The 19,517-nt window shown below is 50.5% G+C and overlaps 1 protein-coding gene across 7 annotated transcripts in view; it reads right to left on the bottom strand.

Annotated features, from left to right (window-relative positions):
• The window catches only part of CELF5 (CUGBP Elav-like family member 5), a 42,641-nt gene that overhangs the window by 3,864 nt on the left and 19,260 nt on the right, over nucleotides 1-19,517 (bottom strand). For 4 of the 7 annotated variants that reach the window (XM_075524369.1, XM_075524370.1, XM_075524371.1 and 1 more), the window contains 8 exons: nucleotides 17,154-17,205; nucleotides 9,357-9,485; nucleotides 8,680-8,759; nucleotides 7,533-7,679; nucleotides 2,112-2,256; nucleotides 1,281-1,427; nucleotides 988-1,050; nucleotides 826-900 (listed from right to left, as the gene is read on the bottom strand). In XM_075524369.1, the coding sequence (XP_075380484.1) occupies nucleotides 826-900; nucleotides 988-1,050; nucleotides 1,281-1,427; nucleotides 2,112-2,256; nucleotides 7,533-7,679; nucleotides 8,680-8,759; nucleotides 9,357-9,485; nucleotides 17,154-17,205 (838 nt within the window). The remainder of the gene's footprint in view (nucleotides 1-825; nucleotides 901-987; nucleotides 1,051-1,280; nucleotides 1,428-2,111; nucleotides 2,257-7,532; nucleotides 7,680-8,679; nucleotides 8,760-9,356; nucleotides 9,486-17,153; nucleotides 17,206-19,517) is intronic. The other 3 variants (XM_075524372.1, XM_075524375.1, XM_075524373.1) reach the window with 2 other exon arrangements.

Here is a 19,517-nt window from a genome sequence, read left to right as displayed (position 1 = left end):
ATGGAGAGCTGGACACAACAACTCTGTGAGTGTCTGGATGCTGTTTTGTTGGAAGGAAATTAGCTGAGGTGACAGCTCCTTGTTCATAGCTCTCCCAGTCCTAGGACAGCAGCAGACACTGCTATGTGAAAGCTGCTGCTCTAGCGTTCCCTGTCCACAGCTATGCAGTGGTTGCCTTCAGCCCATAAGCCACAGCCCCAAGTGGCAATCTCCTGGATTGCCACACATCCAATTTGTGGGTTGACCTGGTCCTGCCCACTCCTTCACTTGCTCCCTGTGAGCTGGATGAGCACACGGAGCTGTTCCCTCGCTGACACCTGCTGTATGAAGCAGGAGCAGATGGAGAATGCCTTTGCCTCCAAATTCTGTCCAGGCCAGTTTTGAAATAAGCTGAAAAACAAACTCATGAGGCTAGGAAGGCTGAAGAGAGAGGACAGTACATTGGAGAGGCTGGTTTGACTGGGACCAGTGTGGTTCTGGCATCAGTAAAGATGGGGAGGAAGTGCTCTTTTCCCCTGCCTGCGTAGGGAAGGTTCTGAATCTATACCCTTTGGTGTCAAAGCTGGGTGTTCTAATGATTGTACTTGGCAGCATCTGGCCAGGGATGAGCTCAGAAAGTTTGCATGACAAGCATCCTCTGAACCCTTCCAGTCCACTCACTGCAGAGACATGGTTGGTTCCGTAACCCAGCTCCAATACTAAAGATTAGAGTGGACAAAGATTAGTGCTGTCTCCTCTCCATTGGTTCTGTGGTGCAGAAGATGAGCTACACAAATCCGCCCCTCCCCTCCCCCCGACACACATGTTCCCAACCCTGATCCTCACCTTCTCGTTGCTGCTGCTGCAGGATGGGAGGTGGCTGAGGGATGCTCTGAGCAATGGTGGTGGTTGGATACACAGCTGTATTCCAAGGAGACAGAACAAACTGTTTACCTGAGGATCTGGTCAGCTACACAAGGGCCTGAGGGAGACAAGGGAAGCTGGTACCTGCATACTGCTGAACTCCTGTGAAGGCTGGGTGCAAAGTCTCTGCTACTGAAGGGCTCTGGGCTGCAGAGAAGAACATAATCAGAAGCACAGCAAAGGGAATCACTCGTGCATTCTCTCTGTCTCTCTCCCCCACCCCCCACAACCTCCCTGCCAAGTGAGTCTCAGTGCCTGGCCGGTAGGGAGCTAGAAAAAGTGTTCTGTGTGAGGGATCCAGAAAAGAGGAGCTAATTGCAGTTCCTGAGGTCTCTGGATGGGGTGGTTTGTTTTTTTTTTTTCCCTGCTCTCCGTACCTGAGTATGGCACAAGGCCATTGGTGTAAACTGTTTCCAAGGTTGGATGCCCATTTGGGAATGGTACCACTCCAGTGAATCCATTTGAAATGGGTGCCACCAGTCCCGGCATGGCTGCTGTTCCCAGGAGAGGCGGTGAATGTAGCCCTGTAGAGCAAGAAAAGAGGACATCCCATGAGAGTCGAGGTCCCGCAAAGCCTGCACTCCCTCTTTCCATCTGGCTGGCAAGACTGCTGTGTATGAAGCTATTATCTCTTCTAGTTGGCATGTAGAGGTGACAGACTAGTGCTGGAGCCTTCACAAAATTAGAGGCAGCACTAGTAAGAAAAGCGTGCACAGCATTGCTAGTTCTGGCTGCTGTCAGAGTTTTGGGATGGAACATTTTTAATCCAGGTTTGTACAGTACCCAGCATGATACAGCCCTGTTCTTGACAGGTGTTCAAACCCAGTATGCATTATTGCTGATATTATTACTGTGGGATGATGATAATGAATAGCACTGCTGTACTCAGAGTCAGGTGCAGTCCTGGGAACCTCGTCCTTCTTTACGATATCAAAGGGAAAAAACTGCAGCAGAGAGGAACAGCAGTAGGGCAAGGGAATGTGCGTTGAACATGTAAGGGTGTCACGGAGGTTGCACAAATTTGCACAGGACTAGGGGCTGCTGTCCTCAGAGGCTGCATTGTTAGAAACGAGTGGCCTAATCCACATGCTGAGCCCAGAGGGATGCGGGAACTGTTTTACCTGTGTGAGCATCGTGATGAGTGCTGGGGCAGGAGGTTCATTGGTAGTGAAGGACTTGCTGCGTCCTGGCCCACACCAGGCCCTCACCTGATGTTGGTGCAACAGGAGTGGCTGGCAGCCCGTTGAGACTGACGGCACCAATCTGTTGGATGTGGCAAGGGGAAAAGGCGACGCCTGGGCTCAGGTAGCTGCCGTGGGAGGTGGAGAGAACCGTTGTCTGCTGCTGCATCAGCTGCAAGGCAGGACCATGCAGTCAGGGCCCCAAGCTGCCCAGGGCTTCCACTCCACTCGGGGCCATGTACGGCTCAGTGGCTCGCCCCAGGCCTCGCGCTGCTGGGGGCCTGGCGCCATCGGGGCCCCGCCGCAGCCGCGGGCGGAGCTCGGGGAGGCCGCGCAGGCCAGCTCGGCCTCCGCCTTCCCCGCCGCTGCCTGTGGCCGGCGACGGGGCGGAGCGGCGGCCTCGCCATCTCCCCCAGCCACCACTGGGGGTCGCCAGGCTCCCGCTGCCTGCCCCGCAGCTTCCGCGACTCGGCAGGACCCGCCGGGGCGGGCGGCGGCGGCGCCGTCCTCTGAAGCGCCGCGCCCCGCCCGGCTGACGGTCCCCGCGTCCGGGGGCCCCCGAGGTGGGCCTGGAGCTCCCCGCGGCCACGTACTCGCGCAGGGGCTGCCCCTGCCGAGGCGGGTCGGCGGCCTGGGCCAGGCCACGCGTGGAAGCCCCCAACAGCTGGGCACAGCTTCCCGCCCTGCAGCCGGGGGACACGGCTAGGCGGGCATCCGCCGCAAAGGCAGGGCCGTAGCCGGGCAGCCCTCCGCCCACCCCTCACCCTCTCCACATGCCAGCAGCCTTGAGGGGTCTTCGCGCAGTCAGCTACGCGCCAGGACGTTGGGATGGGCCCTTCCTGCTCAGAGAGCTCCTGCAGTGGGGAAGTGGACAGGGAAAGGGGTGTACCCCTGGCACCCAGCAGCATCCTCTCACCACAGGCCCTATCGCTCTGCCAGGCACAGCAAAGACATTTCCTTCGCCATTTTCCAGCCCCTTCTCTGAGCACTGCCGCTTCTGGGACAGTGCCAGGTATTAAATAACATAGCTTTGCTTTGAGAAATGGGGTCCAAGTCCTTCTCCTTTTGCCCAACCTCAACAAGGCGACCGTGCTGCTGGGAGACACACGGAGCTCATTCTGGTTCGTGCACCCTGCTGTACAACCAGGTGTCCGTCCAGGCCCAGCTCTTAGGGCATTCTTTGCCATCTGAGGTCTGCCCCATGATCCACTGAGCTCTGTCTTTCCTCTGGCAGCGGCCTGCACCCTGGGGTTGGCAGCTCCTTGTGGTCCCGTAACACACCCGACTAGGCAGAGATGCACAATGCAAAAAGAAGGGGTGGGGGTGGGGGGAGGGTGGGACACGAGGTTGGGAGGAGGGTTAGGAGGAAGAACAAAAAAATCCTCCTCGTCCTATTTGGCCATCGGTTGGTGCTCTGGAGCATAAGATGAAATCAGACTGCACTCAGAGTGCAGTGGCAACAAAGACTTAGTTCTGGATACAAAATTATCTAGCCCCTGTATAGACCTTGTCTTCACCATCAAGCAAGAAGAGCAGGGGAGGCACAGGAGCGGCTCTCTGGAAACTACGATTCCACAGGAGCAGCTGGGGGATGGCACATGGCAAAAACCAAGAAAAACACAAATCCTCCTTACATTAACTACAACCATGTCACGCTGTCTGCTTTGCAACATAAATACACGCCACTCAAGTGCCCTGCCTCACCCACAAATCGCTGAGTCAGTAAGCCAGTTTGGCCCAGGTCTCAGCTGGAAAATCTGGTAACTCTGAAAAGTTCATGGCTAGCTAAACCTTCTTAGTTTCCTCCACATAGAAGCTGATTATTGCTGTTGTGTAAAAAGAAGAGGAATTGCCTAATTTCATGGCATTGCTGTCTCCGTAAGCTGGCACAAGCAAAGCAGCTGGGGTAGAACTGACTCTGCAGGGCAGCGCTGGGATAGGGGAGAGCCCGTTTTGGGGCAGAGGTGGGACACCTCCCAGGCACACGGTAGAGCAGTGTCTCTGCAGGCAGGCAAGCAGGCCCGACTGACAGCAAAGGGGTTCACTACCACTTGACTACAGACAGCACGTGCCCTGAAATCATCTCATCTCTTTGCCGCCACACTGTCTTTGGAGTGATTCCCCTGAAGCAGGGCTCACTCACATTACTGGGAACCACTCACCCTGAGCCAGGATTACAGCAGAATGTGGCCTTCCCGAGAGCACGAAACTCTGCTAAGGAAGGTGTCCCTATGGCAAGCAGTCCGCACATAATCCTAGTCCTATCTTCACACTGTCCCCATTTAAGGCTGCAGGAACCAATGCATTTCTTACTTACTAGATGAATATTGATTTTCTTTTTTCTCATTAATGCCTGTTCTGTGCCAGGCTCGGGCTGGAACAAGACCTGCATCTGACTGCACATGCACCGAACTAGCATTCTGAAATTGTTTTCAATACTTCAATAAAATTACCATAACGAACCGTAAGAACAGAAAGAAAAGGGGGTAGGTGAACAAACTATGTTTTGTGTTTAGAACTAATTAATTTGTGAAATACAAGAAATATTCAAGCATTATAAGCAGTTAGTAAATTGCACTGGCTGCTTTTTTAAGACTTCAGGCCTCTTTTGTATTGATAGATTATTATTTTTTCAGCTCCCAATCAGTTCCCTGATTCCATCTGAACTAATCACTGAATTCAACTTGTTGAATAAACTGAAATGAGGGAAATACTTTTCACTTGCAGAAGAGGCACCTGGGATCAAACCCTAGTTTAAGCACTGAAATAAACTGCTTCCAGATGCTTAGCCAGTCACATTTCCCAGATAAGTATGAGAATTTTTCTTATCAGCTGTTTCAGCTAACATGTACTATTTGACTATTTTTAGTATCTTATTTCATATATTTGAATAGATCAGAATAACTTTAGACCTAACATAGTTTGTGATTATTTCATGTTTAATTTGAGATATTTTTTAAAGGAAAATGCAATTAAGATAAATTTAAAACATCCGACTGAATAAAAACAAAAACCAAACAACCCAGGCTCCAAACTTCGTCTTCCTAGGCTGGGGACTCCAGGGACTGCTTTGGTTTGGCAAGGCAGCAAATCCCATGGGGACAGGAAGAGAAAGTTGTTGGCGTATTAAATTGTGAGTGTAAGAACCAATGCCTACGATGCACCAGTTCACCCCAGCAGCACTCGCTCCTCTCAGTCTGATTCAACCACATACATAATTGTTAGCTGCATCTCCTGGGCCTGTGAGTAACCTTGGGTGCAGCATCTACTACTCCAAGCCCTGCACTATGCAAGCATGAACTATGTTGGAGTTCCCTTGAGCCCTGGCTTACCAGAGGTCCCAGCTCCCAAGAGCTGCCCATGGCAGGACATTTGGAGGTGCTGTAAGGAGATTCAGCAAGGAAATCCCTCCCTTCTGTCCCCACTTCCAGATAGTAGATGGCATTTCAAAGGGTTGATACCGTCTCCCTCTGATGGGGACACTGTATGCATATGAGAACTGGCTAGGATCTCTCCTCCAGGAGAAGGAATACCAAAGACTGGGATGACACAAGAGAAGAAACAATCAGATGTGAGGTCACTGCCTCATCAAGAAGGAGGAGAGAGAACCAAAACCAGTGGAAAGGAAAAGGAGGAAAAAACATGAAAGAGTGGGAGACAGGCTGAGTCTTGAGTCAAGGGGAAAGCCAAAATAAAGTCACAGAGCACAAAGGCCAGTGAAGAATCAGAGACAAAGCAACAAATTTACAGACACAACTGAGGAAAAAGAAGATGCAGATAAGCAAGGAGCACAGCCTAGGCCTGAATGGCTTCTTGTTGTCAGCAGGAGTTTCTGAAGATTGGAGGGCACTTAAAGGCCAAGTCTAGAAGGTCTCACTGCTCTCCTTCCTTACACACCCTGGACCATAAGCTAATAAAGTACTTTCTGCCATCATAACCTCACTGTGTGGTCCATTCCTACCTCCTTCACCATCATACTGTGCCCAGCTTAGCACTATCTCCATGACAGCAGAAGATACACCAGAATGATCATCTCATAGCTGACCCGCAGCTGAGCTAAGCTACAACCTTAGACCTCAAGGTATAGCTGGCTTGTGGATTACAGGGCTGGATAGAAAAGATTGGTCCTGGCAAGAGATACTGCTGTCTGGTCAGAAAGGGTTCTCCCCTCTAAACCATTCTTCTGCTGGAAGCCTTGGTGCTTGGAATGGTATAGCTGTTCTCAGCCTCATTACACAAGAAGAATCAAATAATCTTGTGTTGGACAAATTCTACATTTGGTTCCCAAAATTCCCCAACGGTATGGAGCCTCATATGTATTGCCTCTTTTCTTTTGCTACTCCATGCTCTTGCCACACACTTAAATGGCATTTGGCAGTTTCTGGGGATTCTTTGAGAGGAAATGGCCAACAATTGAGAAACAGTTCCTTCTCTGTCACAGAGATGGAAGGGAGACACACCAAGTAGCCACTGAAGCCAGAGGTGAAAGAGGTGTTCACATATATGAGAACAGGTTTATTTGTGCTCTCCCCCTCCCTGCCCCCCCGAAAATTACTTTCAGTAACAGTGTCTACTTTTGAGTTCTTTGTTTGACACAAGTGTCTCTCATGCCTTGAGCAATTCCTGAGCCTCCTTCCATGAGCTTTATACTTGGTAGCAGAGACCTGAAAGTGACAGTCACCAAGAAGACCCAAAAGATGCTCCACCACAGCTGATCAGGGACTTGTTGAGTTTGGGACCTACCTCAAACATCAATGGCAACCACCACCATCACTCCAAGGCAATGAGGTTCTCTCACTAAGATCCAAAGCACAGCCAGTCTTGCCAGTGGAGGCCAGACTGCTGAAACACCTCTGACCCTCCACTACCCACTGCTCCCTCTCCAGCATCCTGCTAACCCCACAGTCACACTAGCCAAGAGAGAAAACCCTGGGAGCCAAGGACAGTACTGGGGGGATTAGGGCCCTCCTGAGAATTTCAGCAGAGAAATAAACACATGAAGCTGGGCCCAGGGTTCTCATGGTGCTCCAAAAACAGAGACACACATTTGTGCCATAGACCCAGAGGAAGAGTTCACAAGTTGGCAGACTGCCATGTCTGGCAGACATCACCCAGGAATCATGGCTCTGAGCTGTCCTCAAAACAAGACAGAAAGACACTGGGTCATGCTTGACCTGTTCCCAGACACCTCCGCCAGTCTACACCACATCAGAGAAATCCAGCCTCACTTTGAGAAGGTCCCAGCTCTCTCCTGTCACCCCTTGCAGGAGAGAAATGCACAGACTAGGCTGCTGACTGGAGAAACTGAAGCCAGGAACAACTCCCAGGTACCGGGAAGCTTTCACACGTTTGTTACAGAGACCCATTTGTGGTCTCCCAGCCCAGGTATGGTGTTGCCCCACAGCCAAGAGGGCAGCCTTTCCCCCCCCACACACGCGTGATACTCACAGCCTGCGCATAGGCGCTGTATGGGCTGAACGGCAAGGTGAGAGATGGAGTGAATATCCCCAGCTGCCCCACCATTTGCTGCATACGACGGAGGGTCCTCTCCTTATCTGTGTCAGCAAACTTCACCACTAGACTGGAGGAGGCGCCCTAGGCACAGAGAGAGGAGACAGAGAGAGAAGGCAGGGGGAGAAGAGGCCGTGGGACAGCCAGAGAGTCAGCAGTCAGGCAAGGTGGGATGGGGCAGAACAGGCAGCAGAGAGGAGCGGGAAGAGGAGCAGAAGAGCAAATATTGGCGTGGAAGTGCTCGGGAGCTGGAACCTGGGCTGTGCCCTTTCCCATCCATCCACCCATCCAACCCTTCCCTCTCCCGTCCTTCCCCTCACACCCTGGGCCTTGCACAGCTGCACAAGTGGGTGCACACATCCCTGGCTGCATTCACCAGGTGATGGTGCAGCCAGGAACACCCAGGACATTGTCAGCCACAAGCACCATCTTTCCACCACCATGAGCTTGGCTGGATAGGCAGAGCAGTTTCTGGCAGCTGGAAGACAGCTGCTGCAGCAGTGCACTGTCCTGCCCACAAGGTGCCCCAATCCAGGTTAGAGATTGTGAGAGACGAGATCACAACTGCAGCTTCACTTGCACAAGAAGGCACAGCTGCGGCTACACAACCCCACACAATGCACAAAGCGGTCCCGGTCCCATCCACACCCAGCCTACCCCAGAGGCCTCCTCTACTGCCTACATAAGAGAAGGTGGGGAGCGTGCTCAGACACTGGAGTCCTGACTGCTCACCTTGCTGAATTGTTAGCTTGCACCCTGCTCAGTTTTTAAGTACTCCAGGTAGCTGTGTCCAAGACAGATTCATGGCCTGGTTCTTGGCTCTCTTTTATTTAGCCTTTATAGCTATAAGGGCTGTCACTACCAGTCTGGACAGACATAGATACACACACCAGCCAAGAAGACAAGATGGTTCCCAAAGACAAGAGCACAGATGTGCACACACACAGCCCCCACTCCCCAAAACCACATGAGCTGAAAACTGCAGTTGAACCTGTCATGGTTTTGGACAGTGAGGGGAGGTCCCTGCAACAGGGTGATGGGAAGAGGATTAGGAAAAGGGTAGGTACCCTGGCCTTATACTCACGGGCATTGTCTGGCTGCCATGGAGTGCGTGGATTGCTGCCTGAGCCTCTGTGTGAGATGAGAACTTTACAAAAGCACAGCCTGGAAAGGGACAGAAAGAGCACAGGAGATTGCAGTGACAGGACTGCTGTGAAAGTGCCCCTTGCATCATCACATAAGAGGCAGTATCTGGATCTCAGGCAGGGCAAAGGAAAGCCACCCCAAGAAAGCAGGGAACAAAAAGGGTGACTCATCCCAAGTCCTCTATCCTGGAAAAAACAGGAAGGGTCTCAAATTGTTACTTCAATGATATACTCTATAGATGATATCACCATCTCCACCCTTGCCCCTTATTAGCTCTTCCCCAAATTCTCTATGCACTCCTATTTGTGGGTACAAACATTTCAAACTGCAAACCCAGACTGGGCCAACAGGCTCACTAGTGATCCTGGTAACTCAGCTACTCATCGTGCTCTGCTTCCCCTCCTTTCACCTCGGTCTCCGCCCATCTTCCCCAATCTTTCCTTGCAGCAGACAACGCTTCCTGCCCTGCTCCCTATGCCTGGCTGTGATATGGCTTCCCATAAAGATGGAGTCGGGGAATAAGTGCCCCAGTGGAAAGGAGGCGCAGGTGGTGAGGCAGGTGAGTGCTACCTTAAGGGCAAGGAGAAAGGGCACGACACACAGAGGGGTTCACACCTTTGCTGTTACCATCAGGTCCACGGAGCACCGTACATTCATCAATGACCCCAAATGGTTCAAAGAGCTGGAGTACGTCATCCTCAGACTGCTGCTTATTTAACATGCCCACAAAGAGCTTCCTGTCCCCTAGGGGCAAACACAGAAACATCAACCTTCTATGAGGCCCACAGTCCAAAGCAGGAGGATAGGGACACTTAAGGACAAAACAGCCTAGTGTTGAAAACATGCCTGGCATGGAAATTATTTGCTGTTGGCTGAAATGCTTCCAGGGGTGAGTATGCAGGGTTGTCCCAAGTTCCCCACACCTGCAAAGGTTTCTGTGGCTTCCCCTGTCCTACCCTCCCCAAAGGAAAACAAAAGATTAATAATTTCCTTCTATTCATTAGCCCTTCCCTTTGAATGATCCAACACAAATGGTAATAAGAAAAACTGCCTGGGCAATTATACCCTTATTGAACAACATGTTAAGTCCAAGAGGTACCTTGGGAAATATAGCAGACCAACCCAGGCAGGGTGAATAAATTCCAGGACCCTTGGCTTCTGTTTCCTTTTCCTTCTCTCCAAGATCCCTGTTTCCACAGCTGCTATGTAACCAAGCATCTTAGCTTCAATTTGCCCTTCCCTACCCAGTCTAACCAGTATGTCTACCGAGCTGTCTTCTAAGGCCTGGAATAAACCCTGTCATCCTTGAGTCCCAATTTGCCTCACCATAGGATCAGCCAAATGCAAGACAGTTGCAAACAGCTCCATGGACCCCACTCCCCCCTCTCCAAGGGCGTTTTGTACCCATGTCACACTGGCGGGGGGGCTGGAAGGCTGGCCAACACATCCAGGACTTTGAGCTCAGGGTTATTCTGGGTTCCTCCATCAGAACGGAGAAGTGAGGATTATGGTTTTGTTGGGATGGCCAAGTGTGGAGGTGGGAAGAAAGGTGCACAGTGCTTTCTCCCCCTCTCTACCCCCATCAGTACACACAGGGGCCCATCACACAGCCTGATGCCATCCAGTCAAGCACAAACACAGCAGTGGTTGGGGCAACATCCTCCACAGATTGCTGTGAACAGCTATTAAAATAGCACAACATTAAAATCCCAGCCTAAATGCCAGCCCGATCTCGATTTTTGCAAGGAGATAGTTGTGCCAGCTACAGAGTTAACCCTTCCTACTGCCCCAAACATGCATAGGGAGACATGACCCATAGGAGCAAATGTGTCAGGATATGGCTTGGGAGGAGCAGTGAGAGAGGATTCCTTATTGTTAGCGACAGCATCAGAGGGGCTGGCTTCAAACAAAACCAATGTAATGTGACGCACGTCAGGGAAAATAGCAAGGAAGCTGCTATCTGTTTGAGGGTGCAGTGACCTGAAAAACAACAGGTCTTGGAGCTACAGCAGCAGAGCAGGCTGCAGGGGTGGTGGTGTGTATGTACGGCAGGAATGGATGACACATTACACGTTCACACTGCCAGCAAAGCCTCCCCCCCTCCCCCAACCCCCTCCTTGCTCCCCTTGACTCAGAGGATGGTTCCCACTCAGGTCAGTAAGCAAGCTGCCTCCCCCCCACTGCTCTGCCACAGACAGACACACTTGGGAACACATGCAGGAAATATCTACATGTGCCATTGGTCCCTTGCAGAAAAGCAGACGCACACACACAACATGAATGGACAAGCACATAGGCTCATGCTTGCACAGGAACATGCTTGCACATTGACCCAGCCCCAGCAGGTGCCTTCACAAACAAACTACCCCAGTGAGCAAGAGGGATGTGCAGACAGATGCACTCTTCCATCATGCAGACACCACAGGGAGCCACTTTGTATGGCTGCACCACCCCACAGAGCCTAAGCACAAGCTCATGCAGGCACAGCTCTCCACTAGGCACTAGATGTACATGCAACACAGATGCCACTTTGATCCACCACAGATAAAGGGTTAAAAATACTGCATCTAATGCTCTTACCCAGTCCCAAACAGATACTCCTGATTTACATCACTGGAAGTGGCTGAAATATATGGCCTTGTGTATTTTTTAAAGGCCAAATTTCCCAGCTTCCCCATTTTCATGATTCCCTGGATAACTAAACCTGTGGGAATTTCATCCCCTTCCATTTTCCTTGCAATTCTTTCTACATTTCTCCCTGCACCTGCATGACAATGGTTGCATTTTGGAGACACTATTTCAGCTGATTGAGTCCATCCAAAATTTAGTGCTCTGGCAATGCCCAATAATCCCCAGCCAAGGCAGAGGAGCTAATAAACCAGGTGCTGTACAGCTGCCTTCTTAGCAGTAAGACAGCATCTGCCCCCACCCAAGGGCCAGCTCGGAAATGCTGGTCGGAAAACCAGCCAAAAAACAGCACATAGGTGAAAAATCTGACTGGAAGGGGAGTGGAAAAAAAACCAGGACTCGTCAGGAACATATTTACTGGGAGGTGGAGAGGAGAATGGAGACTAAAGGAGCAGTAGCTCTGTGCTCCTGTTAACATCACCTGGTGCCATATGCGATCCCAGTTGGCTATGGAAGGGGACACTTGAGCTCTGCAATGCTCCCCCTTCCTCTACCCTGAATCTATACTGCAGCTGCAGCCAGGCCTTATTTCAGATATGTGCACCATGCTGTGGCCTTTGGATTGCAAACATGGCAGGAGTTCCTCAAAAAACACATCAACAAAGGGGAGAAACACATGGGGAAATATTTGTACTGACTTTAGATGCTGTAAAATAATCCTCTTTTCTTTCAACTAACAAGCAAATAATTGTGGACTAAGACTTAACAGCCAGAAATGCACTTGATGGTCTTGCCTTGCTCTTTAGGGACCCCAGCAGGCTGTCTGGCTGTTTCGGTCAGGGTGGCAGGGGGGTGTCAAGACAATTGGGAAAGTCAGTTATATTAGAAATTTTAAAAGCTGGAACTCGGGGCGGGGGGGGGGGACGACACATAACAGCTACACAGATATAACGTTACTTTTGTAACATTGGCCTTTTGTTTCTGGATCTGATTTTGTGTAAAGTGAAGTTTTTGCGGAAGAATAGTGGGTAACCCATGGAGAGTCAGATAAGTGGTTCCAGTTTTGGCTGATGACTAATTCAGTGCAAAGACCTGATGCTTACCACAGCCACCCAAAGTTTTTCTCGGTAATGGATGCAAGAGGCCACAACTTTGCAGTGGAGGCACTGAACGAAAAGGAACCTTGTCAACTGGCAATCAAATCAACATTAAACTATGAGTTACTAGCTGTTTTCTCCTTCAGAGGGCCTTGAAATTTCCTGGATAATTCTTGGGGTTTCATCCTCATACCATTTCTGTTGGATCAAAAGCATTTTTCTTTACCCTGCACTTTGGGAAAGGTCCATTGAAACAGTGGATGTTAGTCTCCATTCTTGCAGTTTTACTGCAGGTCTTCTGTTGTCTGACAGGGCTCACTGATGGAAGGTTTTGGAAGTCCTGTGTTTATGTGGGAATTTCAGCTTTCCTTTTTTGAATTTGGAAGAAAAAAATGCCAGCCTTCCCGGCTATGCAGAACAGGTTAAAACTGTGATACCTTACAGACTCAAGCTGTAAAGGCAAATATAAAGAAACACACCTATTGGTTTTGAATCTTTTCTGAGTGCCCAGAATGGCAATATTAGAAGGGGGTGAAGTCACTGACAAGATAAGAGAAAGATTTTTTCACAGTTATTTTAATTTCATACAGCCCAGTTCCCAAGATTGCACGTAGGAAAAGGATCCAGGCTTGTTCCCCTAGGATGCCTCTTTGCAGCAACTGGGGATCTCTGAAAGGGCTCTTCTGCTGCTGATCTCTCTCCCTCTCCACGTGCTGGAGCCCAACCCATGATCTAGTGCCCTCTCGCTTCAGGCAGATTCCAAATAGGAGCATTCCCCTACCAATAACCAAGCTGCCTCATCTCTCCACAACTGGGTCAAAACCCTGCAAGCCCTTTCACCTGATGACTGCTGTCACCACTCCTAAAGCAGTCGATCCCAAATCAGCTGGCATCCTCAAGACACTGCTGTGGGTCACTGGCTCCTTCGGCTCCCCTGCAGGGACCTGCAGCACTGGAAGACCTCCTCTCCTCCACTTGTAACAGCATACCCTCCTCCTGCCATTTTTCCTTCACTTTCTCTCCAGCTCTTGTTTTCCACCCTCTGATTGCCAATTTCCCATGCTGTCCAGCAACCAGGAAAATTGTATCTGATCTCTGACTGTTGAGTTCCCATGGAAACATGCTCTGGGCACAGCCAGTCCCCCAGGCAGCAAGAGGGGGGCCAGTGCCCAGCAGGTCGCTGATGAAGATACCACGGGAACAAGTGAGGGGTTAAGGCTGAATGCTTCAGCCATGAGAGAGAGGAGAGCACACAAACACTGGACACTGCTCCTCTTTAAACCCAGTGGATTTAGGTCATCTGGCCAGCAGCTGTCAGCAGCAAGGATCAGGGAGAGGGAGGAAGCCCGCCCAAGCAGTTGGGTGTGGATGGGACGCAGCAAATCTCCTTGGGTATGCAGAGAGCTTCCTTGTCTCTAAAGCAGTGCTAATGGGCTTGGGCTAGCTGTCGTATCACATCAGTGCAGCAGAGTGCTCCAGGTCTCGCAAGAAGCACAGACAAGCTCCTCTGCCCCCTCAGTCCATCTCCTCCTGGCACTCCCAGGCTCACATCAGAGGCGTGAGGGAAAGGAGGAAAGAGCTGACAAAGCCTGTGCCAGAATCACAGGTCCCCCTCTGAACTAATGCAGACAGCATCTTTACTAGTGAATTCCTTCTGCAGGGTGCAGTAACATTGAGCATCCAGATACCCCCATACAGTCCCTGCAGGGCTTGGCCAAAACAGCTCCTTTGGCACAAAAATTACCATCTCTTAGATCAGGAGACAAATTCTGGTGCTCTAACTTCATGTACTTAATTCAGGGTGCTTAATTTGAGACATGTCAGTCCCTGGAGAGGATAAAAGAGGTTCCCTTCAAGGATAACGCAGAGCAGAGCTTCACTGATGCATGTAGCTGTTCCCTTGATAAATTCCTAGTCCAAGCTGTTCTGCCCTGCCCAAATCTTTCTTTTACCTCCTAGCAGCATGGGGCTATTGCTATAGGGAATGGCTCTTCCTCTATCTGCAAACTTGCTCATCCACTTCTCCGACAAGTGGGGCATTACGACAGAAACCTTCGGAAAGAGCACCCTAATTCAGACAAATATAGGGTGCTGTCTTGATGCTGCTTCTGCCTCAGGAAAAATTCCAGTATGTCATGGATCCTGCGGGAGCTACTTGTTTCTGAGCTCGGCAATGAAGCTGGAAGGAAGCTAGGCACATGGGCTGGAGGAGGCAGGTGTTCAGACTCCAAAGGCTGCTTTTCTCTATGACCTTCTCCATGGGAAGCAGAGCTGATGCCCTGATGTCTGCAGTCATTAGAGACTGTGGCACTTTTCATAAGCTTAGAGATTTCAGAGTCCAGTGCCTTGACCAAAAGCTTGCCTCCAAATCAACATCCTGTTTTTGAACCTGTTGGCCTATTTCAGCTCAATTTGACATAGGAGCTGAGGCATCAGACATGTTAAGTCCCAACGCATTTTGTGATACTAGGTGGCTGTGTATAGAAGAGAGTCCCTAGTAGTGCCCCACCAGCAGAAGAAAGACTGCAGAAATTACCTCAGCCTAGTATTAGACACCAGAGATTCCAGAGTTGCACTCATCAAAGAGACACAAACTGTTAAGAAAACAAAGCTGCAGTGGTCAGTCTGTTCACAGCCTGAATTGTCTGTTTGGTCTGGTTTTACTGCTGTTGTGTAAGGGTTTAATGCAGGGGCATCAGCTGTGTATGGGTGGTACTGGTGAAGGTAAATGTGTGCATTTGCCTACGAATGTGGCTGTCAAGTGGGCAACATGTATGTATTTGCAAAGCAGTGCACACACGGGGCATCCATCTGTAGGTACATCTGCCTGTGTCTCTGTGTTGGCTGTGAGGGTTGCTATGCAGCCATGTCTTACAGCCTGAGAGTGCATGGGATCTGCTGGTGTGTACATGTAATGGTTTTGTGATGTTGAGTTATTGGTACGACTAGCAAAGGCTTTCCTAGTCTCCTATGCTTTTTTTTTTTAAAGACTCGTTAGGAATAACCTCAGATACAACTACACAATTTCTGAATTAATTAGAAATCTAGGGTGCAATTTTTTTAAATCAACATGGTGGGGGAAGGATTGACCACCTAATGGTTGAATCTAGAGGCAATAGGAGGTGTCAGCGAGCAGTCAGCTTCCTCTATCCCCACTGCAGGCACCTCTAAACGACAGCTCATCCACTCCTAATATCGGTGTCAAGACTGAGAGAGTGAATCGCCCTGAAGGCACTGGTCTCTTTTTCCTGTCTATAGCATGGACAAGGACCTTAAACTCAACCCTGAACCCAGGGGCTGAAGTAAGGTGAGAATGAATCCAGTCCTATGTGTTCTAGGCATGCTAGTTTCTTTGGAGGCTTAAGCCACAGTTCTTTTCAAAAGGAGCATGTCTGGGACTCTCAGTATAGCCCAAGGGAATAAAAATGCCCAGACTTCAGTATAAGTCAGGCGTCTTACCCCTCAAGTAAGTAATGAAAATTCATAGATTGTATTTGGAAAAATGATCTGACTTAAACAGATAAACTTTTTTTTTTTAAAGGACGATCACACAACCATAAATACACACATTCATATAAAATATTATCAAATATATCTCATGTTCCTGCCAGTACAATAATTGAAAGTCATTACAAACTGCTTGGAAGTGACCCCTTAAAATTTAAAACAAAAGCCTTCCAAATCTAAACACAGCATGCAGGATATGCTGCCCTTCAGGACAAACAGTCTCACACAAATTCTCCCCTCCCCACTACTAAACTGATTTCAGAGGCAGCACCAACAGCACAAGGCACAGAGAGGCAGATGCAGGAATGGAGAGAAGAGGAAAAGAAATGTACCAGTAAGACAAGGAAAAACAGCAAAACGAGTTCACAAATTTGGAAAGGGCTGGAGTTGCAAGCCTTCTCCACCTGGAGGAGGCATTTGAGCTGCTGTGAGCTCCTCATTAAGTTAACAGAGATTCTCCTGTTTCCAATCTTCCAGCTCTGAACTACTCACTATACGCTGCTCTAACCAAGCTGGTCCCCTGCAGGCTGACAGCACCTCGATCTCAGGCCTAAACTCAGACACTATTTCCCCATCACATGCTATTTTCTGCAACAGCACTTGGGCCCTGACAGTGTGATGGGGGCTGCTGTAGGACTGAGAGTGGAGAGGCTGAGACAGTCCAACAGTGATGGGGGAGGCAGAGGAGTGAGCTGCAGACAGGAGCATCAGCTGCAGAGCAGCGAGCTAAACAGGTTAAAAAGCCAGTGCTGCTGCAGAGATCTGGCTTTTATTGGGCTGATCAGGTATCAGAATGAAGAAACCTCTTCCCAGCTGCTTACACCCTCCAGGACCCCTGGTGCCATACACCAAAGTGCATGCCTGCTTCAGTAACCTCCTGGGGCAGACACTGTCAGGCTAATAGCACCCTCAAAGGGCTGAGAAAGGGAGTGGGGTGGGCAGTCACATTATTACCCTTAGGACTTGGGGTGCTCTCAGCTGCCTGCTGTGCCAAGCTGAAGGCTCCCCATCAAGGCCTATCCCTAGACTCTCCTCCTGCCCTCCCCAAATCCCTGCCATGCACAAACATCCCTTCATACAGACTGTGGGGAGAAGAAGGCCAGGTCAGGACCCTATCTCTTTGCTTGGTCCCCCTCACAAGCACAAAGCCACCAAAGGAGAAACAAGGAGAGATGACAACTACCTCCACGGCTCTCGCTGTCTGCGGGTTTCACTTGAATCGGGCGCGCCATCTGCAATGAAAGAGAAATGCAGAGGGTTAGAGCTTGGCCCATCTGCCTGGCACACGGTGCTGATGGCAGTGGCAACAGGGTGCCCCTTTCTGCCCTCTGTGCAGAGGAGAGTGGCAAAAGGGAACCAAGACATCGTGATGGCAACCAGAACCCTTGGAGAAGGGACCACAAGGATTTCAGATTTCTCAAAAGAAAACCTGGCACTTTTCCCTGCTCAGCTCCTTGCCTACAGGGAACAGCTCTCCTGGAAATGCCCACCATGCATAAACCTCCACCTCCTCAGACACAGCAAGTGGCAAAGGAAGGACTCCAAGGAAGCAGCTCATCACCATGAGACAGGAGCCTGAACAGTGGTCAGGGTGGCCTAAGGTGAGACTATGCCTGGAAGCTCTTCCTATGCCCACCCTGACTCAGCGCAGGCATGGTCACCTCACCTAACTGAACCACTTACTTTCCTTGCAGGAGGGAGGAAAGACTGCCTCTGAACTTGGCTAGGAGCAGTACAGCAAGGAGGCATGTTATGTTGCCCCTTCCCCAGCCCTCACGCAGTCAGAGCTCTGTACACCAGAGTGGCTCTAAAGAAGGGCAGTGCTGCTCTCCAGCAACATCTCCTGTCCACATGGGGAATGCTCAGGTTGAAAGCGACAAAACTCCTCTTGCTTGGTTGTGGAGAAAAGCTGTTTACCTCTCTTGCACCCATTAGCATCATCAGCAATAATCCAACCACAAGCAACAAGCCTGAGGGGTAGCTTAGCTCACATGATATGGGGACTCTCCAGGTAAGACAGAAGAACACTTCTACCCAGGAGTAGCTGCATTAAGTAACTCACAGCTTTAACTGTCTGATTTGCAAAGCAGGGAAAAACTCTCATCTGCTGGAAGGTATGCGTGTCCTATGCTGCCCAGAAAGGCTAGCCTCCTTCCCAGGCTAGCAGGATCCAACTGAGCCAGAATCTCCTTTGAGGAATGGTGTACAAGGCAGGTTTCCACATTCACAGCACCTCTCACTACATGTCTCACAGCATCATTCACAGAGGCTGACAGTGACTTGAATCAGTGACATTCATAATAAAAACCAATCAGAATATTGCAGGTAAGACCTGCACACAAGTTGCAGGTATAGGCATAGTCTGCCCCCTCTCTTAGGAAACACTCTCAGGAAAAACAGCAACAACAACAAAACAGAAAATGAAATTAAGTCATAAAAGTCACCAACTGAAATGTGTTTAGAAGCCAGCATGCAAAATGTGGACTGCTGTCAGTCTCCAAGTGGTAGCTGAGCCAGACTGGCCAGAAACCAGAGGTAGAGCCCACATTCCCAACAGCCGGAGGAAACCTGTGAAGTAACTTTGCAATTCACAGGACAGAGGTGCCAACCAGAAGATGACAGGCTGCCATGGCATGGCACACCGCTGCTGAAGCCTGACCGTTGGGCACAGGAGAGTGCTTGTGGCAGCTGGGGGCTGTGAGCTGGCTTCCACTGACTGGTGGATCTCAGGCAGGATGAGCAGAAGTTGGGACCAGCCCCAAGCAATATAGGGCTGCTTGGCAGAGCCAGAGACTGGCTGGCAGCTCCCCAAAGGAAGGCCAAGCTGCTGCCATGCTGCACCTCAGTAGGCAGCAGTCCCATCTCCAACTCCATCACAGGACTTGCTGTGTCATTTGGGGGAGAGGGAAAGGCTGAGGATCCCTTTCCCACTCTCGATCAGCTGCATGGATTTGCAGAGCTCCTAACATCCTGCTGTGCTGCCACATGGCCACAGCATGTGCAGGACTGGCACTCGCTAGCCTCTGGGCTGCTGCTCCCCCCAGGAGCTGCCAAGCACCAGGCATCTCTCAGCCCATGAGCTGAGTGGGATGTGGGGCAGGGGTTCAGAAGAATGCAGTCAGACATTGCTCCAGAAAGCCTCCAATTTCCTCGCTGAGAGGCAGTGGTTCCTATCACTGCTCACAGCCTCTGGCAATACGCCTGTGCAAGCCGAGGCTGGGGGTGTTTCAGCAGCAGGCTGGGTGGGAGAAGGCAGGCAGCCCAGATGCATGCTCGGAAGAGAGGGCTCGGTGCGGAGCCAAGAAGGGCAGCTGGCCACCTCACTCCCCACTGCTCCCACAGCACTGAGAAATAGCTTTGTTTCTACCCAGGATGCAAAACCAGGATTAAGCTAAACAGATGGGGAGGGAGATGGAGGGACAGACTCGGATCTCTGCTCCTATGAGGAGCAAATCCATTTGGGGGAAGGGATGCCGTGGAAGCCAAGAGCATCACCCCCCACACGAGCACGGCCCCACGCAGGGATGCTGGGGCTGAGAGCTTG

This window comes from Mycteria americana, chromosome 24 (genome assembly GCF_035582795.1).
Source record: "Mycteria americana isolate JAX WOST 10 ecotype Jacksonville Zoo and Gardens chromosome 24, USCA_MyAme_1.0, whole genome shotgun sequence".
NCBI classification, from domain to species: domain Eukaryota; kingdom Metazoa; phylum Chordata; class Aves; order Ciconiiformes; family Ciconiidae; genus Mycteria; species Mycteria americana.
Note: the sequence above shows the minus strand (reverse complement) of the source record. Positions and strands in the feature narration are given on the sequence as shown.